Source organism: Xyrauchen texanus, chromosome 42 (genome assembly GCF_025860055.1).
Source record: "Xyrauchen texanus isolate HMW12.3.18 chromosome 42, RBS_HiC_50CHRs, whole genome shotgun sequence".
Taxonomy (NCBI): Eukaryota; Metazoa; Chordata; class Actinopteri; order Cypriniformes; family Catostomidae; genus Xyrauchen; species Xyrauchen texanus.
This window is the reverse complement of record NC_068317.1, coordinates 3,690,250-3,714,572: the sequence shown is the minus strand read 5'-3', so window position 1 is coordinate 3,714,572 and position 24,323 is coordinate 3,690,250. Positions and strand designations below refer to the sequence as shown.

Here is a 24,323-nt window from a genome sequence, read left to right as displayed (position 1 = left end):
TGAGCCTCAAGATATCTGCAAGGCTACTTAAAATGTAGTCTATTGGTACAAAATCAGGGTTGGTAAGAGAAGAGCTCAAACACTGCAAGGAGAAATCCATGAATTACCAATGGTGTCCTCAACTTCAGGTTGCTCCAGGGAGTAGCACAGAGGTCTCTGTGATAAGTGTGCTGTTAGTTGCTTTGGATAAAAGCATCTGCTCAATGACTAATAGGTACGTTTTCTTCTCTCTTAAAGGCAAAGAAGAATGGTTGTGAGCGCAGTGAGACAACGGCTCTGTCTCCGGCTGCTGAAGTGGATCCTTTCTCATGGCCAGGACCTAAAACACTGTACCTGCGGCGCACCTCGCACGGCTTCGGCTTCACACTGCGCCACTTCATCGTTTACCCGCCGGAGTCTGCAATACAGTGCTCTCTTAAGGTCAGTATTCATTCACACACACACACACACACACACACACACACACACACACACACACACACACACACAAAGTGAAGTTTGTGTAATTGGTTTTATTCAGGTTTTATACTGGTGCTTTGCATTTTTCTGCCACTCTTGTAAAGATGCACTTAAAGCTAAGCGCAAACATGGAAAAAGCTCTTCCCCATAGAGTAATAGGATAATTCAAGAGCTTTCTCTAAGAAAACATCTATGCTGCAAAAACTGTTCTTACTCTGTATTTCTGTCTCGTTTTCCAGTAAAAGATTTATAAATGGCCTTACTTTAGATACATTTAACAAAATCACAAGATAGGAGAGACCTGGGGTCAGAGTTTCCGTTAGAAAAAAATGGTGCCGGTCAAAGTGACCGGCCGAGGTTTCGTTTTACGGACATTTTGATGATATGCCGGTCAAATATATCGCCTCTTAATTAGTCAAGTTGAGGAAAACTGGAGGCAGTCTATGTAACTTAAAAAATGACATAATCAGACCGTATAGAATGCAACATATTATTATTAGCTTAACTTTCAAATAGAGCGAAAAAAAAACATGAGCGTCCGATTGGCGTCAATCAACGCCAATTGTTTTTTACTGTGGTTTCACACACATTCACTTTTTGAAACATTGAGGCACGGATGTACCTAATACAAATAAATAAAACATCTCCAGTTAACTAGCAGATCATTCATTTAGTCCGTTATTAAATAAAGAGATCTAGCGCTAAAATCTGTTGTTTTTGAAATCAAGCTGGCGCTTCGTGTCCGCTGCTATCAGTTGCATGGACGACGCGCTGCGCGAGTTGCGCAATCTTCACTAGGGCGCGTGTTTCAATCTATCGCCGTTCAGGAGACTCTCTATTAATTCTGGTGAAATCACAAAATAAAATGCACACAAGCGTGTCCCTGCTTGATATAGACTGTAACCATGCACTGATGAACATAGGCTATTCAGTTTTGATAGAGAAAAAACTGCACGAATGCGCGGATTAGAAGCACTGATCTATCTATAATGAGATGTTCCTGATTCACCATCGTCTGGCCTCTGAAAAAAGCTTTTAAAGCTAGTCTGCCTGGGCCTGGCCATATTTGAAACGTCTCACTCAATGGTTCGTTGTTTAGGTCTATATTGCAGCCGTTTTAGGCGTGCGCTTTATTTGAAATGCAGCATGCGATGTTGTTTCATAACTTTCAAACGATAGAGCCTGTTCCTTTATAACATAGCAAGAGATCGGTGTATTTTTGCTTTATACATTTTAGGCTTATTCTCAAATTCAGATTGTGTTAGGGGGACGGGATTATTAGGCACTTTTAATCGGACAATTTGACCGGAGAGATTTAATTTAGTCGGACATTTAATTTTTTTACCGGCCCATGTCCAGTAATTACAGTAAATTACAAAAATTCACATGCACAAATGAACATTTTCTCTAGCTGATGTTGGTTTCAAACACAGAGTTCAAAACTCTTAAATTAGAAAAAGAAAATTGTAATTATACCCTCCGAAGTAAATTTTCACAGTCATCATTTTTATATAAACAAACAGTGTAAGATGATGGCAGAGTTCTCTTGAAAGGTTCAATTGTGTTCATGGGACAAAGGTATTTTTCATGAAAGTCAGGTTGGGTCATGTTGTCACATGTGTTTTAAATGTCATAAATTTACACAATCAATTACAATATTGGTTGACACAAAGAATGTTTTGTCACACTTTATATTAGGTGTCTTTAAATACTGTACTAACATTAATAATCATGCAATACAATGTTTTACTGTGTAACTACATGTTGTTGTGCAAAATTCTCACAAGATTCACTGCTGCTACTGACATTGAGGTACAGTATGTTTAGGTGTAGGGGTATAGTTAAGGTAAGGATTATTTTTTATTTATTTTTCACCCCCTTTCTCCCAATTTGGAATGCCCAATGTCCACTACATAGTAGGTCCTCATGGTGGCACAGTTACTCACCTCAATCCGGGTGGCAGAGGACAAGTCTCAGTTGCCTCTGCTTCTGAGACAGTCAAAACGTGCATCTTATCACGTGACTCGTTGTGCGTGACACCACGGAGACTCACAGCATGTGGAGGCTCATGCTACTCTCCACGATCCACACACAACTTACCACATGCCCCATTGACAGTGAGAACCACTAATCAAGACCACGAGGAGGTTACCCCATGGGACTCTACCCTCCCTAGCAACCGGGCCAATTTGGTTGCTTAGTAGATCTCGATGGAGTCACTCAGCACATCCTGGATTCAAACTCGCGACTCCAGGGGTGGTAGTCAGTGTCAATACATGCTGAGCTAAAGCTACATCTGGCTGAAAAGCCCGTTTATAAGATGTTTAATGCAGGCGTAGATTTAAAGATGAATGTAGATTCTGTTTTGTTTTGGGAGGTGACATGAAACCTTTGCCATGGGTTTAATGGCAGGTTCCAATGCATCATCTTACCCCATACAATGCATCAACATTCTTTGCTATTGGGGCAAGTTGTCACAAAAGGTCAATGTGTGTTCAGTGAAATATATATTTTTTCTTAGGCAATAATGGTGGAAATGTTCAAAGGTTTTTTGTTTTTTTTGCCAAGACTTGTATATAATGTATATATGTATATATATATATATATATATATATATATATATATATATATATATATATATATTAAAAAGCTACCTTAGAAATATTCACTGAATAAAAAGTGTGACAACTAGCCCCAGTCTCCCTTGCATTGTTTGCAGAGAAATCTAATTAAATGTAGATGCATTTAAGCATAAAACAAGAAAATCAAAAGTTTGTTGTGTTAGAGGCTGGTTCTTGTTTAAGTGGGCTGTTCTTGTCCAGAATAAGATAGTTGATAGACTTTATTGTGATGATAAACACTTTAGGTACAACTGCACGCAAACTAACCCTTCTTCCTGTCTGAGTGGCATAAGCCAGTGGTCACTGACTAAAGTTGATTAAAGCCCACCATAATCAACTGGCAGTTATGAAGTCTCTGGAGAAAACTGCTGAAAATGGACAACCTGGCAGGATCATTCTCATCGCTTTCACATAATGCTTCCTTACAGTTTAGTTACTGTTAGCAAACATGTGATTCACTCTAATCCCCGAGACTGCCAAAAACATGGACTCAAACATGAATATGGATGAGATACCTCCTATACCAAAGTCACTTTAGGGAATTAAACAAAAATAAATTATGTAACTAACAGAAATGGGTTAGATTAAACTGATTAGGATTAGCCTTTTGCTGTAATTCATCTGGATTATGTGAAAACTCAGTCCTTACATGAAACTGCTTTTCCACATCCATAAGGCCATTTCAACTCAACCAGAGGGTCCCGGCTTAAAATTAGATTTTTTTATTCTTTTTTTACTGTAAATATAAATGAAGATGAAAGCCAAAATAGTCAATGCTGTGGATCATTATTTACTGAGTATAGTCCATTATTTTCTAGAGGGAGGTCAAAATTATGATTTTCGACTATGAATTTGGACCAAAATTACAGGTCGAATAATAACCTTAGAAAGGTGGCATTGTCATTATTTTACATTTGCACCAAGATGAGTAGATTTATTACTAAAATCAGCTGACTTCAACACCCCTTGTTGCATTATATGCCAAGAGTGTGAGTCCAAAAATGGTTGGGAAATTTTTTTTTTTGTGTTGTTTTTCCAAATCTGGAGTGCCTGTAACACCAAGATTAAATAAAGATATCTTAATATCCTTTTAGATTCTGGTTCAGAACAATCTTCCTTTTTGGTATCTTCACATATAAGGCCCTAAATGGTTAAATCCCAGAGATATGGGGCTCCCAATGTGGCTTCATCCACAAACTGTTAAATTGTAACAATTGTACCAAACCAGATCTGGAGTATAAATTCTGTTGAAACTAGAAGTGTTTGCTTATTTATTCAAATGAAAATAGTAATCTCAGTTACAGTTAGGACTGGGTATCGTTCAAAAAAATGTGATACCGATACCTCGACTTCGATACCGGTCCCTAAACGATTTTTTTCCGATACCAATTTTATGAAATAGGTTTTAACAAGATTACAAACATTACACATTACCTAAAAAACTTTGGTTTTATTTTTTCAGTTTGTTGACTTTTTTTACTGACTCGTTCTGGTCTCCTCATGCCAGGGGCAGCAGGGGCAGAGGCTATAAAATTAATGTGAAGAGGCAAAAAAAAAGAAAACTAAACTGTTAATTCAGCCGACCCTAAGGATAAGTACGGTTTAACAAGATAACTAGTTTAATGTACTTTAAACTTAACCAGTTCCTGTCAACCTTAAAGGGTAACTAAACCCCTGCTCAGAGTCTGACTCCACCCACTAGCAATATTTGAAAAATGCTGGAAAAGTGGGCAGACACCAGCGGGGATAGAGGGGACAAAACGAGGGCGGCGTTGAGCGGGGGGGCGTGCACCTGAGACCCGTAGTGACGGATTAATTGACAGCTGCTGTCAGACTCTAAAATGGAGAGTGACTGGAGTGGTAATTTTCTCCAGGAGTATTACTATTATGTTATTATTATTCCTCACACGGTCGCAAGACGACATGTACATGAATCTGATGAGTTTTATCGAGTTGATGTCAATAGCGCACGCTCTGTAGGCATATTCATATTTTGCCGCTATGTGAAAAAATCCAGCAAATGCGCCGGCGCGTTTGTCGACCCCAGAGGATTAACTTTAGCCTATCCATAAATTGTGATTCAAATATATATGATCACTCACCTCAAGACGCCGCTGCGGTGGTGGAGTCCATGCAGGAGGAGCAGCATTTGGCACTGCGTCGCTTTTCAGCGCCAGCTGTTTGGAGAAGCCCATTTCCACCTCCATTGCGTTGGAGAAGCAATCCCGCGTAAAATGCAGTTTGCACACTCCTACAGCTCTAGGCGGGAACTCGCGGTCTTCCAGGCCAAGGACATGCAACCACTGGTGCCTAATTTCCAAGTCTGCTGGAAAGCTATACAGTCCAGCAGTGCTGTTGCAACCAGCAACACTACACCTACGTACCATCCTGACCACTGTACTAAATACAGATAATCTACGCTAACTTGAAGCTATCCTAACTGACACAATACTATGCTACTAACTAACTATGCCTCTAACAATACTGCACTAACAAATATGCTAATTAACTACCTAGACTACACTAAATAATCTAAATAACTATATAAATGCTATGCTAAATAGATGCTAAAATACTCTATCCTGATCGTTTTCAATACTCGCAATTCCAACTCCTGACTCGCTACAGTGGTTTTGATGAAACGAGATGGTTTTTATACTGCCATGGGCGTGGTAGCTCGTTCCAAGAGCGTGGTGAACTGGAACCTGCTTACGTCAGCTGTCACCGGTTACGTCCGCAGTACCGCAAACAGCCAATAGGAAAATTCAACTGCAGTAGCCACCGTTCAACCTGAAGAGGGCAGCACTCAGACGTTTTTACACCATATATTGTAGAATTAAAACACTTTATACACAAATGTCAAAAAAATTACTTGAATCAATGACCAGTACTAATAAAGCCCCATTCTTACAGATCATTAATTAAAAAAGTTGGTTTAGGGTTTAGTTACCCTTTAAAATATTTTTAGCATCAATTTAGCTAGCTATCTATAGCCATACATCCAAACAATATCTAACATTACGTAGGTCCCAGTTTATAGGACTATGTCACCGTGCACAGAAACGTTCATTTAACATGTACACAAGTATGTACTACTACAAGTTATCCAATTTTGTTTGTTGGTTTGTTTGCTAAACGTTAACCTTAACTGTCGGTGTCCCAGTCATAGCGCCGCTGCATTCATCAGTAGTTTTGGAGGAGGACTCGTGGTGGGCATGTTGAAGGAAGCTCTGTGGCCGGAGGACGCTGAGAGGATGACTGCACCGGCTCGGTCTTCATGCAGATGAAGACGGAGCAACTTTCTGCTCTTAAGTTTATTCCGTGCACTGTCAAGTGCTTCATCAGATTTGTCGTGTTGCCGGTCTTGGCAGCAATTATCTTGTCGCAAATATTGCATCTCGCACTGTTGACATCGAGCCTGCTTAAATGTAACCACACATTTGATCTTTTCCACATCTTTCACATATATGGGGGTTGAGACGCATACACACTACAGCCTCACGTGTGAGCTACGTCTCTGGGAGTAACCGGCGTACACTAGTGTTTTTCCCTGATGCCTAAACACAGCCAATAACCGGCACATTTAGATTTTCTAGCATGCTACATGTTTATCACTGACGTTGACGAGATTTACCCCTTATGTATCGAAATTTGGTACGGAACGACAAGACATTTTTCGATACTTTTGGCAATTCGGTCGGTGCCTAAAATGTATCGAACTTGATACCCAGCCCTAGTTACAGTCCAAACTCATTTTAAGAATAAGCGACACATTTGGCTCTTCAGTTATTGCAAAACCTATATCTAGTTTTTGAAATAGTTGTTAGATGCAGTTTAACAAGTGCTCAGAGGAAATGAAGTATCTGAGACTTAAAGAAAAGTGCTGGTTCTTTCTAATACCTTTCCACTCATATTTCTGCATCATCTCTGCTGTTTCTCTCTGTGTGTGTGTGTGTGTGTGTGTGTGTGTGTGTGTGTGTGTGTGTGTGTGTGTGTGTGTGTGTGTGTGTGTGAGCGTGTATTTATCACTTTGTGGGGACCAAATGTCCCCATAAGGATAGTAAAACCCGAAATTTTTGACCTTGTGGGGACATTTTGTCGGTCCCCATGAGGAAAACAGCTTATAAATCATACTAAATTATGTTTATTGAAAATGTAAAAATGCAGAATGTTTTCTGTGAGGGTTAGGTTTAGGGGTAGGGTTAGGTTTAGGGGATAGAATATAAAGTTTGTACAGTATAAAAACCATTATGTCTATGGAAAGTCCCCATAAAACATGGAAACACAACTGTGTGTGTGTGTGTGTGTGTGTGTGTGTGTGTGTGTGTGTGTGTGTGTGTGTGTGTGTGTGTGTGTGTGTGTGTGTGTGTGTGATAAAAAGGATGTAGTTCCGGTCCCACAGGCCTCTTGATTGGAAGTTTTTGAAATAGCAGAGATATAACACTCTTTCATCTTCTCTCTCTTTCAGGATGAAGACAATAGCAGCAGAGGTGAGTTCTATCAGACTGTGATCCACATTGTGTTTGTTTAAGGCTTTTATATTCGAGGCAGTGAACACGACTGAGGATTTGACGGGCTGCGCTGATCACAGACTCATTCATAGTGAACAAAGCTTCCTGTCTATATAAGAACATAGCCAGTGTTGGAGTTGCAAAAGATAATCAGTGTTTCTCTTGATGGAATGTTTCCATGCATTCTAGAAAATACTGTATCTAGATTCATGCTTCAGAATAATAATGTGTAGGAAGTTATGACCTTTTCAGTCCTCTATCTGCAGTGTCAGCCAATAACTTCTGAGCAAGGTGTAATATTCAGTGACTTGTATTTGACCTTATACCATCTGAATAGTTGGGAATCTTTGATGCTTGCAGCCAGGGCAGGAAATCTCCCAGCTGGCTGTGTAGCATGCTCTCTTGATAAGCTTAGGGTCGGTGTTAAGTTACTGCAGAGGAACATCCTGACTGTGGAACAGCAGGTGTCTGTATTAAGCATTGGAAGATCTCTTATCCGAGGGTATCCTATGATTCAGGTAACTGAGATAACAGAATAATTTATTGTGATCATGAGGTTCGTCTGCTTACCTCTGTTGACGCTGTCAATGCTGTAGGTTAGATTGTAAGTTTAATTTAAACATTGGGGGGCACATAAACCCCCCATACATATAAAAAAGCCTATATCAATCTCAACACCAAATTGGACATTAAAAAGAGCTACGGTGTGATGTGAGGCACTGTCAGTTACAAGAACGTCTAGGTTACGTATGTATCCTCTGTTCCCCGATGGAGGGAACGAGACGTTGTGTCAGAGAAGCGACACTAGGGGTCTCTCTTGAGCGCCGATATTCACCTCTGAACTATGAAAAAAGGCCAATGAGAGTTGGCACCCAGTATTTGCATGTCCCGCCCCCGGACATACGGGTATTTGAGCGGTGCAAATACGGGAGTTCATTCAGGATTTTTCTGAGGAGCCGGAAATGGTCCGGCCACAACAGTGGCTCGGCTCAGCGACGTGGCAGGGGAGACACAACATCTCGTTCCCTCCATCGGGGAATGGAGGTTACATACGTAACCTAGACTCTCCACGTTGTGTCAGAGACGCGACACTAGGGTTCCATTTATAAAAGTGCCATGCGCTGAGCCGTGTATGTGAACTGCTGCTACAGGAGCGAGCAGGTATTCTTACGTGCAGGGCGACCAACTGTATCAGGCTGCACGTACCGTGAACGATTCACCCGGTCAGATCGTGGGCGTGCTACCGAGTTCTACGGGCTCGGTACCTGAGAAAACACGGGACGATACTGACTCAACTCGGAGATTGTAGAATCTCGCAAAAGTGTTAGGTGTTGCCCAGCCCGCTGCTCTACAAATGTCTGCTAGGGCAGTGCCCCTAGCCAGTGCCCATGAAGACGCAACACTCCTGGTGGAGTGGGCTCGGACCCGCAAATGGGGGCACGGCCTGGGTGTGATAAGCCAGGGAAATGGCATCGACAACCCAGTGGGCGAGTCTCTGCTTGGAGACAGCGTTCCCTTTCTGCTGTCCCCCAAAGCAGACGAAGAGCTGCTCAAAGCATCTGGTGCTCTGTGTGCGGTCCAGATAAATACGCAAATCGCGTACTGGACACAGCAGTGAAAAGGCTGGGTCTGCCTCCTCCCGGGGCAGCGCTTGCAGGTTCACCACCTGATCCCTGAAGGGTGTGGTAGGAACCTTGGGCACGTAGCATGGTCGCGGTCTTAGGATCACGAAAGTGTCTGCCGGACCGAACTCCAGGCAAGCGGCGCTAACAGAGAACGCATGCAGGTCCCCGACCCTCTTGATGGAAGCGAGCGCGATCAGCAGGGCGGTCTTGAGAGAGAGGGCCCTGAGTCCAACTGAGTCAAGCGGCTCGAAGGGGGGTCTCTGGAGTCCCGTAAGGAGGACCGAGAGATCCCAGGAGGGGAACAGGTTAGGCCGGGAGGGAGTTATCCTCCGGGCACCTTTTAGGAACCTGACGATTAAGTCGTGCTTACCAAGAGACTTGCCGTCTACCGCGTCGTGGTGGGCCGCGATAGCGGCGACATACACCTTGAGGGTGGAGGGGGACAGCCTCCTCTCCAGCCTCTCCAAGAAACACGAGCACTGACCTAACTGCGCACTTCTGCGGGTCTTCAGCTCGGGAAGAACACCAGTCCGCGAACAGACGCCACTTTAGAGCGTAAAGATGCCTGGTAGAGTGGGCTCTGGCTTGATTGATTGTATCTATGACGGTCGATGGTAGGCCGGCTAGATCTTCCGCATCCCGTCCAAGGGCCAGACGTGGAGGTTCCAGAGGTCTGGGTGTGGGTGCCAGAGCGTGCCCCGTCCCTGAGAAAGAAGGTCCTTCCTCAGGGGAATTCGCCAGGGAGGGGCTGTCATGAGGAGCGTGAGGTCCGAAAACCAAGTCCGGGTGGGCCATTAAGGGGCTACCAGAATGACTTGCTCCTCGTCATCCCTGACCTTGCATAGCACCTGTACAAGAAGGCTCACTGGGGGAAATGCGTACTTGCGCAGCCCCGTAGGCCAGCTGTGTGCCAACGCGTCTGCCCTGAGGGGAGCCTCTGTCCGGTCATACCAGAGCGGGCAGTGGGAGGTTTCTTGGGAGGCAAACTTTGCCTTGCCGAACCGGTCCCAAATCAGCTGGACCGACTGGGGGTGGAGCCTCCACTCTCCGCCAGGCAAGCTTTGTATTGACAGCGCGTCCGCTATCACATTGAGGTTGCCGGGGATGTGAGTGGCGCGCAGTGACTTGAGTCGCTGCTGACTCCAAAGGAGGAGACGACGGGCGAGCTGTGACATGTGGAGGGAGCGTACTCCGCCTTGGCAGTTTATGTAGGCTACGACCGTGGTGCTGTACCCGGCGGGGCTTCGCAGCGGTGCGGAAAAGGTAACGCGGCGTCGGGAGGCAACGTGGCGTCCCGAGGCTCTGGTGCTGAGAAGAAACTCAAAGCACTCAAAGGACTCTTCTGAACCGGCCGGCCGGGGAACAGTCGTGGTGCTGAAGGCGGGGACACCACGTCCATGGAGCCTGGACTGTTGAGGCCTGAAAGCAGAGTGCCATGAGAACGGCATTTGCGGGCCAGGTGACCCCAGAGACAACAAGGAAATAGCTCTATAGAGTGTAAAGAATTTAACAAAAAATTGTCCTCCACCGGGGAACGGAGTGGTCTTACCAGCTCCGGAGCTAACGTCTCGGTCTCTGGGTCTGTCATCTCAGGAGCGCCTGGGAGCCTTCTGGGTCCTCAAGGGAGTCCGTGAGACGATGGGCGTCCAACTTCTGCGGGGAGCTCAACGCTGGGGCTGAGAGCTGGGCCCACTCACTTGTTAGTTGAGGCAGAGCACCACTTTCTTTCTTTCTTGAAAGCCGCAGGAGGACACCCTCGGCGAGCAGACAGGGCATGGCCCCTGGCGGCAGGTTTGCGGCAGGGCAGGATTTTAGAGCGAAATTCACTCTTTTAGAATAACTCTTTCGAGTTGTCTGCGCTGTCGAAGCGCCCAGGGGCAAGAATGCACAGCCATGCACGAATGAGAAAGCCGCTGTTATGCGCCGTCAGATCCAACAGCATGCAGAGCGTCAGAGGATTAAACAGGAACTCGGTGTGTAACTCGCAACAGACTGCATGCACGACCATCGGCTCCAAAGAAATTTTCTGAATGAACTCCCGTATTTGCGCCGCTCAAATACCCGTATGTCCGGGGGCGGGACATGCAAATACTTTTTTCATAGTTCAGAGGTGAATATTGGCGCTCAAGTGAGACCTCTAGTGTCGCTTCTCTGACACAACGTGGAGAGAGCGACAGAAGGGGAACTGTGGTTCATGAGATCAGGCTGCACAACACCAATGACATTTTATTGACCTCATTTGAGTGAAATGCTATAGCTCCTTCACAGCCAACAAATGGAACTAATTTACCATAAAAGTGACATTTCAACATGCTGAAAAACCTTTAGTAAAATAATCACCAATCACAGCCCTTGTGTTGCTGAACTAAACACATATTGATGTCTCCTAACACATTTTTTTTTTTTTTTTTACTGTTGTATGTGTAGGGATTTTCTATGGGATGGCTGTAGTTAATCAATGACCCTGCCTGTGTCAGACTTGGTAAAGAGGTTTTAAATTAAATTCCTCTTAACTGTCCCTATATGGTGCATTCTAGAAAGTCATTTGAAAGGGGGTGTAACCTGACTCTCACACACTCAAACACACACACACACACACACACACACACACACACAGATTTATTATTGTATTGTTAAGGATTAATTGCCTTCATTCGGCAGCTTGTATTACTCAACTAATGGGCAGTACTCTTGAGTGGTTACTAGGTGGTTGCTTACTGGTTCAAGTGAAGAGCCTACCTCCAAGTCTCTATGATATTCTGGTCTTTAATTATGGCTCGGGTACCACCCTTCAATGTAAGTCAGTAGGATCTTTCAATTGTTTTATCATCCGCCAGGAGAAAATACGAAGTAATAGCACACCTCTGTAGAGTTAAGGATTGAATTTAATACTTGGGGTTAAGTTTTTGAAAAAACCCAACACTTTATGGACACATTGGAGAATGAATCGCCATTGGCTAGTACATTTTAGTTTTTACTCACCAGACTTTTGACAACATATAAGTGTAATTGAACTGAAATCTAAATGAGATATAAATAAACTGAGATGGGGGTATCTTCATATATATATATATATATATATATATATATATATATATATATATATATATATATATATATATACACACACACACACACACACACACACACACACACACACACATACACACAAAACAGTTATTTCCGGTCCTCGAATCTGATTGGATGAGACACATTCCATGAGTACTGATGTTCTCACAACAACAGCACTCGGCTGCTTCACTGTGTGTATCACTCTGCTTGTGTTCGTGCTGTTCTAAACTAAAGTGTAATCATAGAGCATACAGGTGAAACTCGAAAAATTAGAATATCGTGCAAAAGTTCATTAATTTCAGTAATTCAACTTAAAAGGTGAAACTAATATATTATATAGACTCATTACAAGCAAAGTAAGATATTTCAAGCCTTTATTTGATATAATTTTGATGATTATGGCTTACAGCTTATGAAAACCCCAAATTCAGAATCTCAGAAAATTAGAATATTGTGAAAAGGTTCAGTATTGTAGGCTCAAAGTGTCACACTCTAATCAGGTAAACACCTGCAAAGGGTTCCTGAGCCTTTAAATGGTCTCTCAGTCTGGTTCAGTTGAATTCACAATCATGGTGAAGACTGCTGACCTGACAGTTGTGCAGAAAACCATCATTGACACCCTCCACAAGGAGGGAAAGCCTCAAAAGGTAATTGCAAAAGAAGTTGGATGTTCTCAAAGTGCTGTATCAAAGCACATTAATAGAAAGTTAAGTGGAAGGGAAAAGTGTGGAAGAAAAAGGTGCACAAGCAGCAGGGATGACCGTAGCCTGGAGAGGATTGTCAGGAAAAGGCCATTCAAATGTGTGGGGAAGCTTCACAAGGAGTGGACTGAGGCTGGAGCTACTGCATCAAGAGCCACCACACACAGACGGGTCCTGGACATGGGCTTCAAATGTCAAACGTCTTACCTGGGCTAAAGAAAAAAAGAACTGGTCTGTTGCTCAGTGGTCCAAAGTCCTCTTTTCTGATGAGAGCAAATTTTGCATCTCATTTGGAAACCAAGGTCCCAGAGTCTGGAGGAAGAATGGAGAGGCACACAATCCAAGATGCTTGAAGTCCAGTGTGAAGTTTCCACAGTCTGTGTTGGTTTGGGGAGCCATGTCATCGGCTGGTGTTGGTCCACTATGCTTTATTAAGTCCAGAGTCAACGCAGCCATCTACCGGGACATTTTAGAGCACTTCATGCTTCCTTCAGCAGACAAGCTTTATGGAGATGCTGTCTTCATTTTCCAGCAGGACTTGGCACCTGCCCACACTGCCAAAAGTACCAAAACCTGGTTCAATGACCATGGTATTACTGTGCTTGATTGGCCAGCAAACTCGCCTGACCTGAACCCCATAGAGAATCTATGAGGCATTGCCAAGAGAAAGATGAGAGACATGAGACCAAACAATGCAGAAGAGCTGAAGGCCGCTATTGAAGCATCTTGGTCTTCCATAACACCTCAGCAGTGCCACAGGCTGATAGCATCCATGCCACGCCGCATTGAGGCAGTACTTAATGCAAAAGGGGCCCAAACCAAGTACTGAGTACATATGCATGATTATACTTTTCAGAGGGCCGACATTTCTGTATTTAAAATCCTTTTTTTTATTGATTTCATGTAATATTCTAATTTTCTGAGATTCTGAATTTGGGGTTTTCATAAGCTGTAAGCCATAATCATCAAAATTATATAAAATAAAGACTTGAAATATCTTACTTTGCTTGTAATGAGTCTATATAATATATTAGTTTCACATTTTAAGTTGAATTACTGAAATTAATGAACTTTTGCACGATATTTTAATTTTTCGAGTTTCACCTGTATGTGTTAAGAGCCATCTGTCTATTTACATTGAATTTTGTGCCCATACATATTTTAGCCAGCAGGTGGAGGCAACAGATAATTATGGTGTGTAATATGAGCCAGTTAGGTGGCGTGAAGTGAGTCAGCTTCACTCAGTTTTTACATTCAACAGCTCTTTGTGATCGCTCGTATTACTACTACAATACTTAAACTAGGAAACAGCCTTAAAGATTTCAGCAATCTCCTTAGTTTTCTTTGCTTGATGCAGGCCAATAATTTGCCAATTCTGAAACACAGTAACATCTTTTCCAAGACCACAGGATGGTTGTTTAAGAAATGAGAAGCTACACAATGCATAAGTTAGGGTTAAAATAACTGTTGCCAGCTGAAACATATTAATCACTGCAATAATGATCCAATCATAGGCTCTTAAGTATCTGCTTATTTAAATCCAAAGTGCCACTTTTCTTTGGCCAGGCAGTGTATAAGTTGATACTTAAGTATTAAGTAAATGAGAGGTCAATGAAGTCTCATGAGTGATGAAAATGCATCCTCTGAGCAGAAACATTTTCCTCTGGATTTCCACACACCATTCACACAAGTGAAACTAGCATGTTTTCTTTTTTCTTTCTGCTTTGCTTCTTGTCATTGCTTAGCACTAGATATTTGCTGCGGTCACCCTCTGAGTTATGAGGTTGTTTATTTGTCTGACATTTAGCCAGAATGGAGATCTTTTCTCCACGTGCCGGCAGTCTGGGTGGAGCTGTTGGATTTCCTCCAGTATGAGCTGTGTGTAAACAGCTTTATGAGATCATGACTTTTTCTGCCTTTAAAATGTGATTGAAAGAATGACAGAATGTGTGTGTTTGTTGTCTTCTGCATCATCATGTCTTTCAGTCACCCTCATGTTCTGCTCCCTCTCATTAGACATGTAATGGATGAATTTGATAAACATCCTGTGTCTTACCATCTGAAGTCCAACTTTAACAAGGTACTATACTGTGTGCACTGATTTGCATATTTTTAAGTCATTGGGCCTCATTCATGATTAATTTAGCATAATAATGTCATTGTAATCATTCTTTTGAAATTGTAACTCTGAATGCAGAATTTGTCATAGAAGAGTATTACGAATAAGACGAATATGTATTACGAGAATTATAGAATGCAGCTCATTTGCATGACACAGTTAATGTGGGACTATTAATGCCAGTGTTGGTGAAGCTACCTTAAAGCTTTATGCTTTTAAGGTTGATGTAAGCTATTCCCAAGCTGCAAGTTACTCATAACTTAAAATAGTTAAACTACAGTCTATCTACACTACAAGATGGTTATGAAACTGATTTAATGACATTGCAGCTATTTAAAACGAAATGATTTAATATCTGCCCCACCAAATGGAATTGCAAAATAAACGTAATTTTACTTTAGTGCAAAAATAAACATTTGTTTTCAAAACAGTTTAACTATGCAAATGCAGAGCGATATCGCACATAGAGAGAAAACGGTAGAGCTCTCGACATCTGTCTCCTGTGAGATAATGGAGCCAAGTGCAGTAAAGACGTAAAAAAGTTGTTGTCACTGATTTCACTTTTCTATATAATTTGTCTGTAACCACTTACATGGAAAAATGGTGATGTGTGGGAAACCTTTGTGTTTGTTTGATTACTTCCTTGGCTTCATTGCTACATTCTTAATACAATGTGACAAAGCGTTTTGTGACGCTAGAGCACTAAACATTGGAAAATGTAGCTTTTTACTTGTCAAAATAGGTAAACTACTGTAATGCTACTGAAAATGTTTGTTAAATTGATAGCATACTCGCTACTTTTGCTACTGAAAGTTGGCTGACATGGAGGTTTATTTAAAAGGGATATTTGTGCACATTTTCTAATGATGATGGCAGCAGTAACTGTAGACAGGTGAAGAGTTTTGGGATTTTTTTCTTAACAGCATATAAAAAACTAATTTTGTTGGCCTGTTTGTGACATCAGTGATTAAGGTGCTAAAACAACACAGTCTGCTTATTTATAGCATGTGCTAATAAACAACGCTATCAGCAGGTGCAATTCGCTATAGTATTTCTCTTTATTATGCTTTAAAATGTTGCTACATATGAAGACACAGTAAAAGAAAAAGCCAACATCTGTTCAAATATTTGTTTTCCTTTTCTGCGAAAATAAAAGTTAGAGATATTTCATTTTATTTTCTTGCCAGTGTTTTGGGTGGCGTCTATGTGGACAGGATGGAGCAATAGCGCAAGCAAATCAAATTCAACAAGATTCTTGGAGGACCATTAAAACCCAACCTTATACGCAGAGGCCAGGCTCGGTTTGGAAGTGCTCCAGATGTGAACTCTGGTGTCTCCATTGGCTCAGGGGTTTTATTACACTACTTCTGCCTGAATACAAGAGATATGGAGAACACTCGTAAATAAGAGAATTCTCTGGATTCCCAAACAAAATGTGTTATTGGCTCGGCTGCTGTCCTGTGTTCCTACTCCTGATTAGACATGAACAGGTCCAGTGTTATATGGTGCAAATTTTTATAAGAGAGAATAATTAAAAAACTGGTAAAAGACATCTTACAAAATATCCTAGCCATGCACAATGCATTTGTGATTCAAGTTGTAAATCTAACTTTTTGTTCTAGCAGGCCACACATCAAGCATCAAACAAGATATTTTGCTGGCAGCTAGGTTTTTATTTCTTGCCTGTCATAGACTTGGTTTGCTCCTCCCCCAGCAAAATCTGACTGGTTTAAAGTCCTGCTCCATATAGATGTAATATGTTCTGAATGGCTGTGATTTTGTCACTTCTTGCAGTATTTCGCTTTCAGGTTGGACAAATAATTACATGATATTGAAAATCACAATGTTAAGCCACGGTCAATCTGGACTCTTAGGATGCAAAATTATTTCGGACTCTGTAATGGACAGGATATGATGTCTTGATGGAGGGCTTCTGTTTTTGGGAATGCTAGGTAAAAATGTATTGATTTTAATCATTGGTTAAAGTATACCAAATCCAGTTCCATATTTATTTCATCTGTCTCTTCTCAGAGTCTGAGAGTCAGGTGAGAGAGATTCAGGGGCTGTTTTGCAGGAATTTGGCCCTGCTGTGTAATGTTCAGGGGAATAAAGGGAATGGGCGTCCTCTCAGCTGCTGCCAAACATCATTATCCAACACAAAACAACAGGAGGGCCAGCTGTGCAGGAGAGACTTCAGCCAAAATAATGCAAAGCTAGAAGGAGAAGAAAAACAGGAGAACATTTTGATTGAGAAGAGATGAGTGAAGAAGACTAGAGGAAAATACTATAGAGCAGAGTTGAAAAGAGCTCGTATTGGAGTGGTCAAAGTTGAGTAAAGCTGATAACTGAATTAGAATATGAGAACTGAGTATACAAAATAGTATCAACATAGTCTGGTCCACATTGCTCCTTATTCTGGCCAAGAACCACCACTGGAAGAGACCAGTGACTTGTAAAGTGACAACCACTAGGCCTGTCAGGATAACTACTTTTGATGGATGATATATTGTCCCAGAAATAATTGCGATAAGTGATATTATTGTCATTTTAAGACCATTTATAGCATAATAATGCAAGTACACCCTTTCAAAGAGCAAATATTCAGACATTGGCATCGGAATGGTCGGGAAGGCCCCTCTCTGTGCTAAAAAACTGTGGTTTTGGTTCCCTGCTCGGAAAACAGTGCTGAAAGACGGTAAATCGTTACTCATCTTCAAGCCTGTATGAATTTCTCTCTTCTGAGGAACACCAAATTCTATTTTTTGGCAGAATGTTAGTCACAGTCACTATTCAGTCACTGCGTCTTCTTTTTTTTCTCCTTAAAATAAAAGTGGATTGAGACTGAAACGAACATTAACCCTAACATCTTCTTTTGAGTTCCACAGAAGATAGAAAGTCAGGCCGGTTTGGAACAACATGAAGGTGAGTAATGATGACAGATTTTTGTAACACTTTACAATAAGGTTCATTAGTATTAGATAATGCATTAGCATCATGAACTAACAATGAACAATATTCTACAGCTTTTATCCATCTTAGTTAATGTTAGTTACTAAAAATACAACTGTTCATTGTTAACATGTACAACTTTTTATTTGAATGTTTGATAATGTAGCTGTTCATATACTGTATGTTGGAATTAACATTAACCAAGATTAATAAATGATATAAAAGTGGTGTTTATTGTTAGTTCACTGTTGTAGTTAACTAGTGTTATTAAATTTTCATTTTTGGGTAAATCATCTCTTTGAGTGTACAAGTCAGTTCTCTCCAGTTGCATTAAAAACATCTATTTAATATTGACAAAATGCATTGAAAATATCAACAGAATAAATCCTGAGAGAACCTTGCTGCTAAATCAATTATGTTGACATTCAAAAAGCTGAGTCCTGTCTCCGACAAAAAAAAGAGTAGATGAGAGGACAGAAGCAGCGCGACTGGCTAAAATGTTGGTGACATTCATTCTTATGTAAACAAACACGCATGTCCATATATCATACAATAATCTATAACGTAATTATTGTGACAGGCCTACCAACCACAGTTCGATTTTTGTGACATGTAGCTACGAGTTTATCTCACATAACTCTTAAAACAAGACAGAATAAAAGTCTTTTTATCAAGTCTGTTCACTCGTCAGCCATCTTTGGCACGCTCCTGGTCAGCTATTGTAAACAAGAGGAAAGACCAAAATCTCCAAACATGTTGGTCTAGATTGCTATCAAAGAATATATTTTAAATCAGCAGTAAAATCTGACATCAATGGTATCATACATTGTTCTTTACTGCAGATTACACTTAAAAAATGTAATTTTCCTGGCTTGTATTGCTAATATGCATGCAATTTCTTGATTTTTTTTACGTTGAATTCACTGTAAGTCACTTTGGATGAAAGCATCTGCCAAATGCATAAATTCCACAAATTGCAAATGAAAGACTCAGATTCAGCGATATCTGAATCTAAAAGGTGATTGGCTATTTTACCTGAAAGGCAGGACTACCATTGGGCGTTCCAATTTCTTCCATTCATTTTAATTGAAGTGACCTATCTCTGCTTAATGGTCTCTATCAGAATACAGTTGTGATCAAGGATGTCTTGTTTACTTGCTTCTAACTACCTAAAAAATATATATTTATTTATATATATATATATTAACAGACTGATATCACTTTGAATTCTGAGATGGTAGGTTGAAAGTTCTTAAGCTGAAATCGGACTGTGTTTACAGAAATTCTAATCACTGCCCCCAGTGGCTGAAGTTGAAAGTGTTGGTGAGCATATGAGCAGTTTCCACGAGAAATGTCCACTGAGTGGCGCCAATAACAACACTGAAAAAGATAAAGATTGTCCTCTGAAAATCAAACAGCTAGTTGCTGACAGACTTTGAGGGCAGAATAATATCTTGCATTTTTATTGATCGCATCAGTTTATGAAACTCAATTTTTGCATCCAGGCTCTTGAGTGCATGGCACAGAAGGACATATTTCCTTGACCTTTGCAATGCATCCACGGCAACTCGCTAAAGTTTGAGGGCACAAGATTTGGCAATATCAAAGCATACATGAGACTCATTGCGTGTTCTTGGTTGCAACGTCCTCGTAGGCAGAAATGACTCTTATCGCACATGTTGGAATACTAGTTGTCTCATAATATAATTTCCTAACGCAAATGCAAGCAAAACCATCGCACTGTTCAGCCCTGCTGATGGGGGAGCACGAATATAATCATTTTCAAGGTGCATATACTTTCAGAATCAGTTGATTTCCCATTTGATCATGTTGCTTTCAAAGATCTGATACCACAACCTCACATATGTTGAAAACCTTACAATGTAATATACATTTGCAGTCCGTGAACAGTCCGATGGCATGCCATCTGAGACCAGGTATTGTTGAGTAGTAGAATAGGCCAGTAGTTCAACCAGTTCACACTTTACCTGCTCTTGAGTTGAACTCATTTGCCCCACATATCCCAGAGGACATGTGTCCCTGATAACTGCCTGACACTCAATCAACACATCTTGACTGGGTCAGCAGTGTGCGGTGCTGGTGGAGAATACCTACAGCAGAACAAGACTAGATTTCCCACAATAAACCACAGATTGTGTGTTGACACTGGCTGGATTTGAGGGTGAATGCGGTTCAGGCTGCTTTCACTTGTGAAACATAAGTCATTTGTACACCTCACACTGAAAGACAACAGAGCTCTGGAGAAGAGAACATTGGGACGTGATCTGCAATTTGGCAGAGACTATTTTAGTTTTATGTTGGTTGTGAGAAGCAAATCATGGCTAATAAAAGCTGTTTGTTGTATGGGCATTGCTGCTTATTCACAAGCCCAACTACACACACACACACACACACAGACAGAGTAACAAAATAGATTTCAGACTGTGGGGGGGTTAGACAAACCTGTCCCACACAGAGTCTGTGTTCAGCGTGCCCTCCTCTGCCCTCTATTGATGTGTTGAAGAAAAGCATGTTTGAAAGAGTCACTCAAGGGACAGCAGAGAATTTGGCAGACCAGCTACAGTGAAACATCATCGCTTTAAACAACCAATCAGAATGCAGAGCAGTCTGCTCATGTGGACACATTCAGATCAGAGTCGAGTTTCAGCTGTAAGTCTCTGAACTCTAAAGAGATGTTTTGACCTTTGTATTTAGGAGATGCTTTTTTAGAGCATTTTGGAGTTTTTACGCATGTGATTAATAAAACATTTTTCATATTTAATTTTTCTTTAATGTGATTAAGGCATTTAACAATTTGACATTTATTTCAGCTCAGTGTGACTTCTGAACACTGGTTGGAATAGGGACATTGTTACACTGATACACACACCACAAACAAACACACACTGATTCTGTATCAGTGATCAAGTGATGGTGAACGGAACTCTTAGTACTATTTATTGTACAAACCAAACCCAGATGGGACTTGTGGTAGAAATCAAGTACTTTGCAGCCTTTTTAAAGTGGAATTGAATTACCACAGAAGCATGTCAAGTCTTAAGTATCACCAAAATGCTAATTCTTGTATCAATATGTGGGCAGTGCCAGCGCTAAAAGCAGAACAAGATGTCTGTGGCACCTTTAATGTGGAGTTCAATGCCGTGCTTGACCAGGGGTGGAAAGAGTACAGAATAATCATACTCAAGTAAAAGTACTGTTACTCAAAAAATATTTCTGAGTAGAGTAAAAGTACCTGTCCTAAAAACTACTCAAGTAAGAGTTGATCATTTAAAAGTACTCATGAGTAGTGAGTATTTTATAGGTGTTTGTGACTTTTTAAAACTTTTAAAATACATCACTTATTTTTGATACTGTACACTACATGAATCTGATTTTAACGCTTTCCCGGTCCGACGTGCCGAACTCGACCCACAGTGTGTTTCAGAGGTTTATGTTTTTGAAAGATAAAACTCCAAAAAAAAAAAAGTAAACATAATACATATATTTGGAAAGCTGAGATACTCGTGATTCGAACGATGTAAACCTTTTTAAGATACAATCACAACAGCAGGTACAATCTATATCTTTGTCAGACCACCAACATATAAACAACCAAAAACAAAATTTAGGCAACTCACCTATGAAGCCTCATAGTAGTCCACTGAGCCATAACTTCCCGACAAAAACGGTGTTGTTTCATTGTCAAATGTCCAAATGATCAAATCAAGTAAAATGTTTAGTCCAAATCACATTATTACATCAATAAATATCCACAGACTCTTGTTGCATCATTTCAAAGCACCTGGCAGCTGTACCTAAACTTTCACATATTACCGGTAATAACTTCAGTTCAGATGTAAACATTTCCTATATCCTGTATCAAAATGGAAGCACGCACTCTGACCTTTCGATTGACACCTCATTTGACCCAATAGGAGCTTCCATGTCCTGTCCAAAGCCTTCAATACCCAACCACAGTCTGTGTCGAATGTAAGGGCATACCCACATTCCTTTGTTTACTGATCAAACCAATTACATCGAAGAGTGGAAATGACTGACGATCGTATAGCCAATGAAATTCTGAAAACAGTGATATGCAGCTTTAGTGGATTGATTAGAGCACGGTTCTGTTATGTGTAGCGTAAAGTTGCCTTGCCAGTTACCGACAGTGTTTAGCGCTCTGCGCATAAAGCCATTGGAGAGCTGTTTTGGAACTGTTTACACATTTGGCGATTTAAATATGGTGAAACGGACGCTGAAAAACAGGATTTTCACCCCAGGATGTGATATAAGAAGGCATTCATTGTCAAAATTCTGAGTTTGGAGATGAAATTTCTGAAAACAATACGGATGATTTGGAGGCAGAGGAAATATGGAGAGATGAGACATGGCTCTGGACAAGTAAGTGTTTTCTTGTGTTTTATAACATATATTACTGTATATTCCGCATAAATAAGCTTTAGTTTGAATAATGAACACATTTTGTAATTACCCTTTGTCGTGTGTTTCCTCAGTGAGTGTTTGAACCGTTTGTGCGTGTTTTTGTATTTGTTTGTGCGTGTAGTGAGTGTTTGTAGTTCATTGTTTGTTTCTGTAGATCTATTGACATGCTATATAGATGTTTTGTATATTTACTGTGAGATATATATATATAGATATTATGTATATATATATATATATATATATATATATATATATATATATATATATATATATATATATGGACTGAAATATATATATATATATATATATATATATATATATATATATATATATATATATATATATATATAAATAAATCAATAAATATAAGTTGAAAATAAGAATATATGTTGTGTTTGAGAGTCTATTTGTTACAATGCGGGAGGTGGGGGAGGTGTAGGCCCATCTATTTGTTACAATGCTGAATTCATGGGGAGGTGTAGGCCCATCTCTTTGTTCCATAGTACATTGGCAAAGTATACAGTATTTACAGTAAATATACATACAATAATGCATATTTACACACTCGAAAAGAAAAACTATATATATATATATATATATATATATATATATATATATATATATATATATAATACAGAAAAGATGGAAAAGTTGTGTCTAGCTTTGTAAATTACATTTATTTATTCTCCCCACTCAGCAAGCTGCCACATAAAGTGGAGCAGCAGGACAGCACCTCATCAAGAGAGGAGGGCTTTCAGAGAGACCCTTGCTGAGGAGCTGGCAGAGTTGGGGTCTCACTCCACAGCCAGACCATGATCTCCTGCTCCACGTAAGAGCAGATCACAGGCCGCTGCACATCACCAAATCTTGCACCGCTGGTCGCCTGAAGTGCAGGCAGTGTCATGCAAAGACACCAGTGAAGTACTCTTCCTGTGTTCTGCCTTTGTGCTTTGTACCCAAATGTGACTGCTACAATGACTGGCATGTTGCTAGAAACATGTACAATTTTATAATGGTTTGTAAATACTTTGTGTAAAAATTCATGTAAATAGTTTGTTGTGTATTTTTATATAAACAAATTGTCCACCATAGCACTAGTTTTGACTCTTTTATATGCACAACATTTAGTTTCAAGAAGGAAAAGGCACTCTAATGTGTTTATGCATCAGTTACTCTGTGTCAGCAAAACTAATAGTGGATCTGGATATGGAATATGATAGCTCTAAGTGTCATCTTTCATTAGAGCCCAAAATTATGACTGTACGTTGAAGCGTTCAAAAGTAGGAGCCTTTTTGTCCTAGGTTACCAAAGGGTCCTTTTGGAGTATCCAAAAGGCACTTTTGTAAAACGCCTGGGTGTACCCTTAGAAAAACATGTGTAAAATATTCATTTTTTATGGTATTGTTCTAACATTTGAACTTGGACTAGGTAAGGCTTCATGCTGTGATCCCATTGTGTTCTCAAGCTAATAGCTACAAGTTATAGTCATCTGCAGGCATCTGTATGCAAAAAAAATTTCAGGCGGAAAAAAAAAAACTTCTATTTCATTGTGTTCAAACTTCTGTTACTCAGAATCAGTAGCACTGACTGCTGGGGAAAAAACTTCAGAGTGTCCCCTTTCAAATGTGACCAAAACCATGCATGTACTCCAAACGGTTCAAGAACAGCTTTAAATTTACTTTGGGTATGCCTTGATTAGGCGTTTTAGGCTAATTTTACAGGATATAAAAAAAAGGGCGACATGAATACAGAAATGAAAAGACGAAAGTTATTTTCAGTATCAGTGTTGACTGAGAGAGTTACTGTTGCGCATATATCATGTT

General features: G+C 40.6%; 1 protein-coding gene and 1 long non-coding RNA gene across 2 annotated transcripts in view; one reads left to right on the top strand and one right to left on the bottom strand.

Annotated features, from left to right (window-relative positions):
* The window catches only part of LOC127634789 (rho GTPase-activating protein 21-like), a 93,304-nt gene that overhangs the window by 12,612 nt on the left and 56,369 nt on the right, over window positions 1-24,323 (top strand). The window contains exons 2-3 of the mRNA XM_052114471.1: window positions 238-420; window positions 7,549-7,570. Of these exons, the coding sequence (XP_051970431.1) occupies window positions 238-420; window positions 7,549-7,570 (205 nt within the window). The remainder of the gene's footprint in view (window positions 1-237; window positions 421-7,548; window positions 7,571-24,323) is intronic.
* Window positions 1-24,323, bottom strand: part of LOC127634792 (uncharacterized) — a 61,974-nt gene that overhangs the window by 31,716 nt on the left and 5,935 nt on the right. The gene's annotated exons all lie outside the window — the stretch shown is intronic.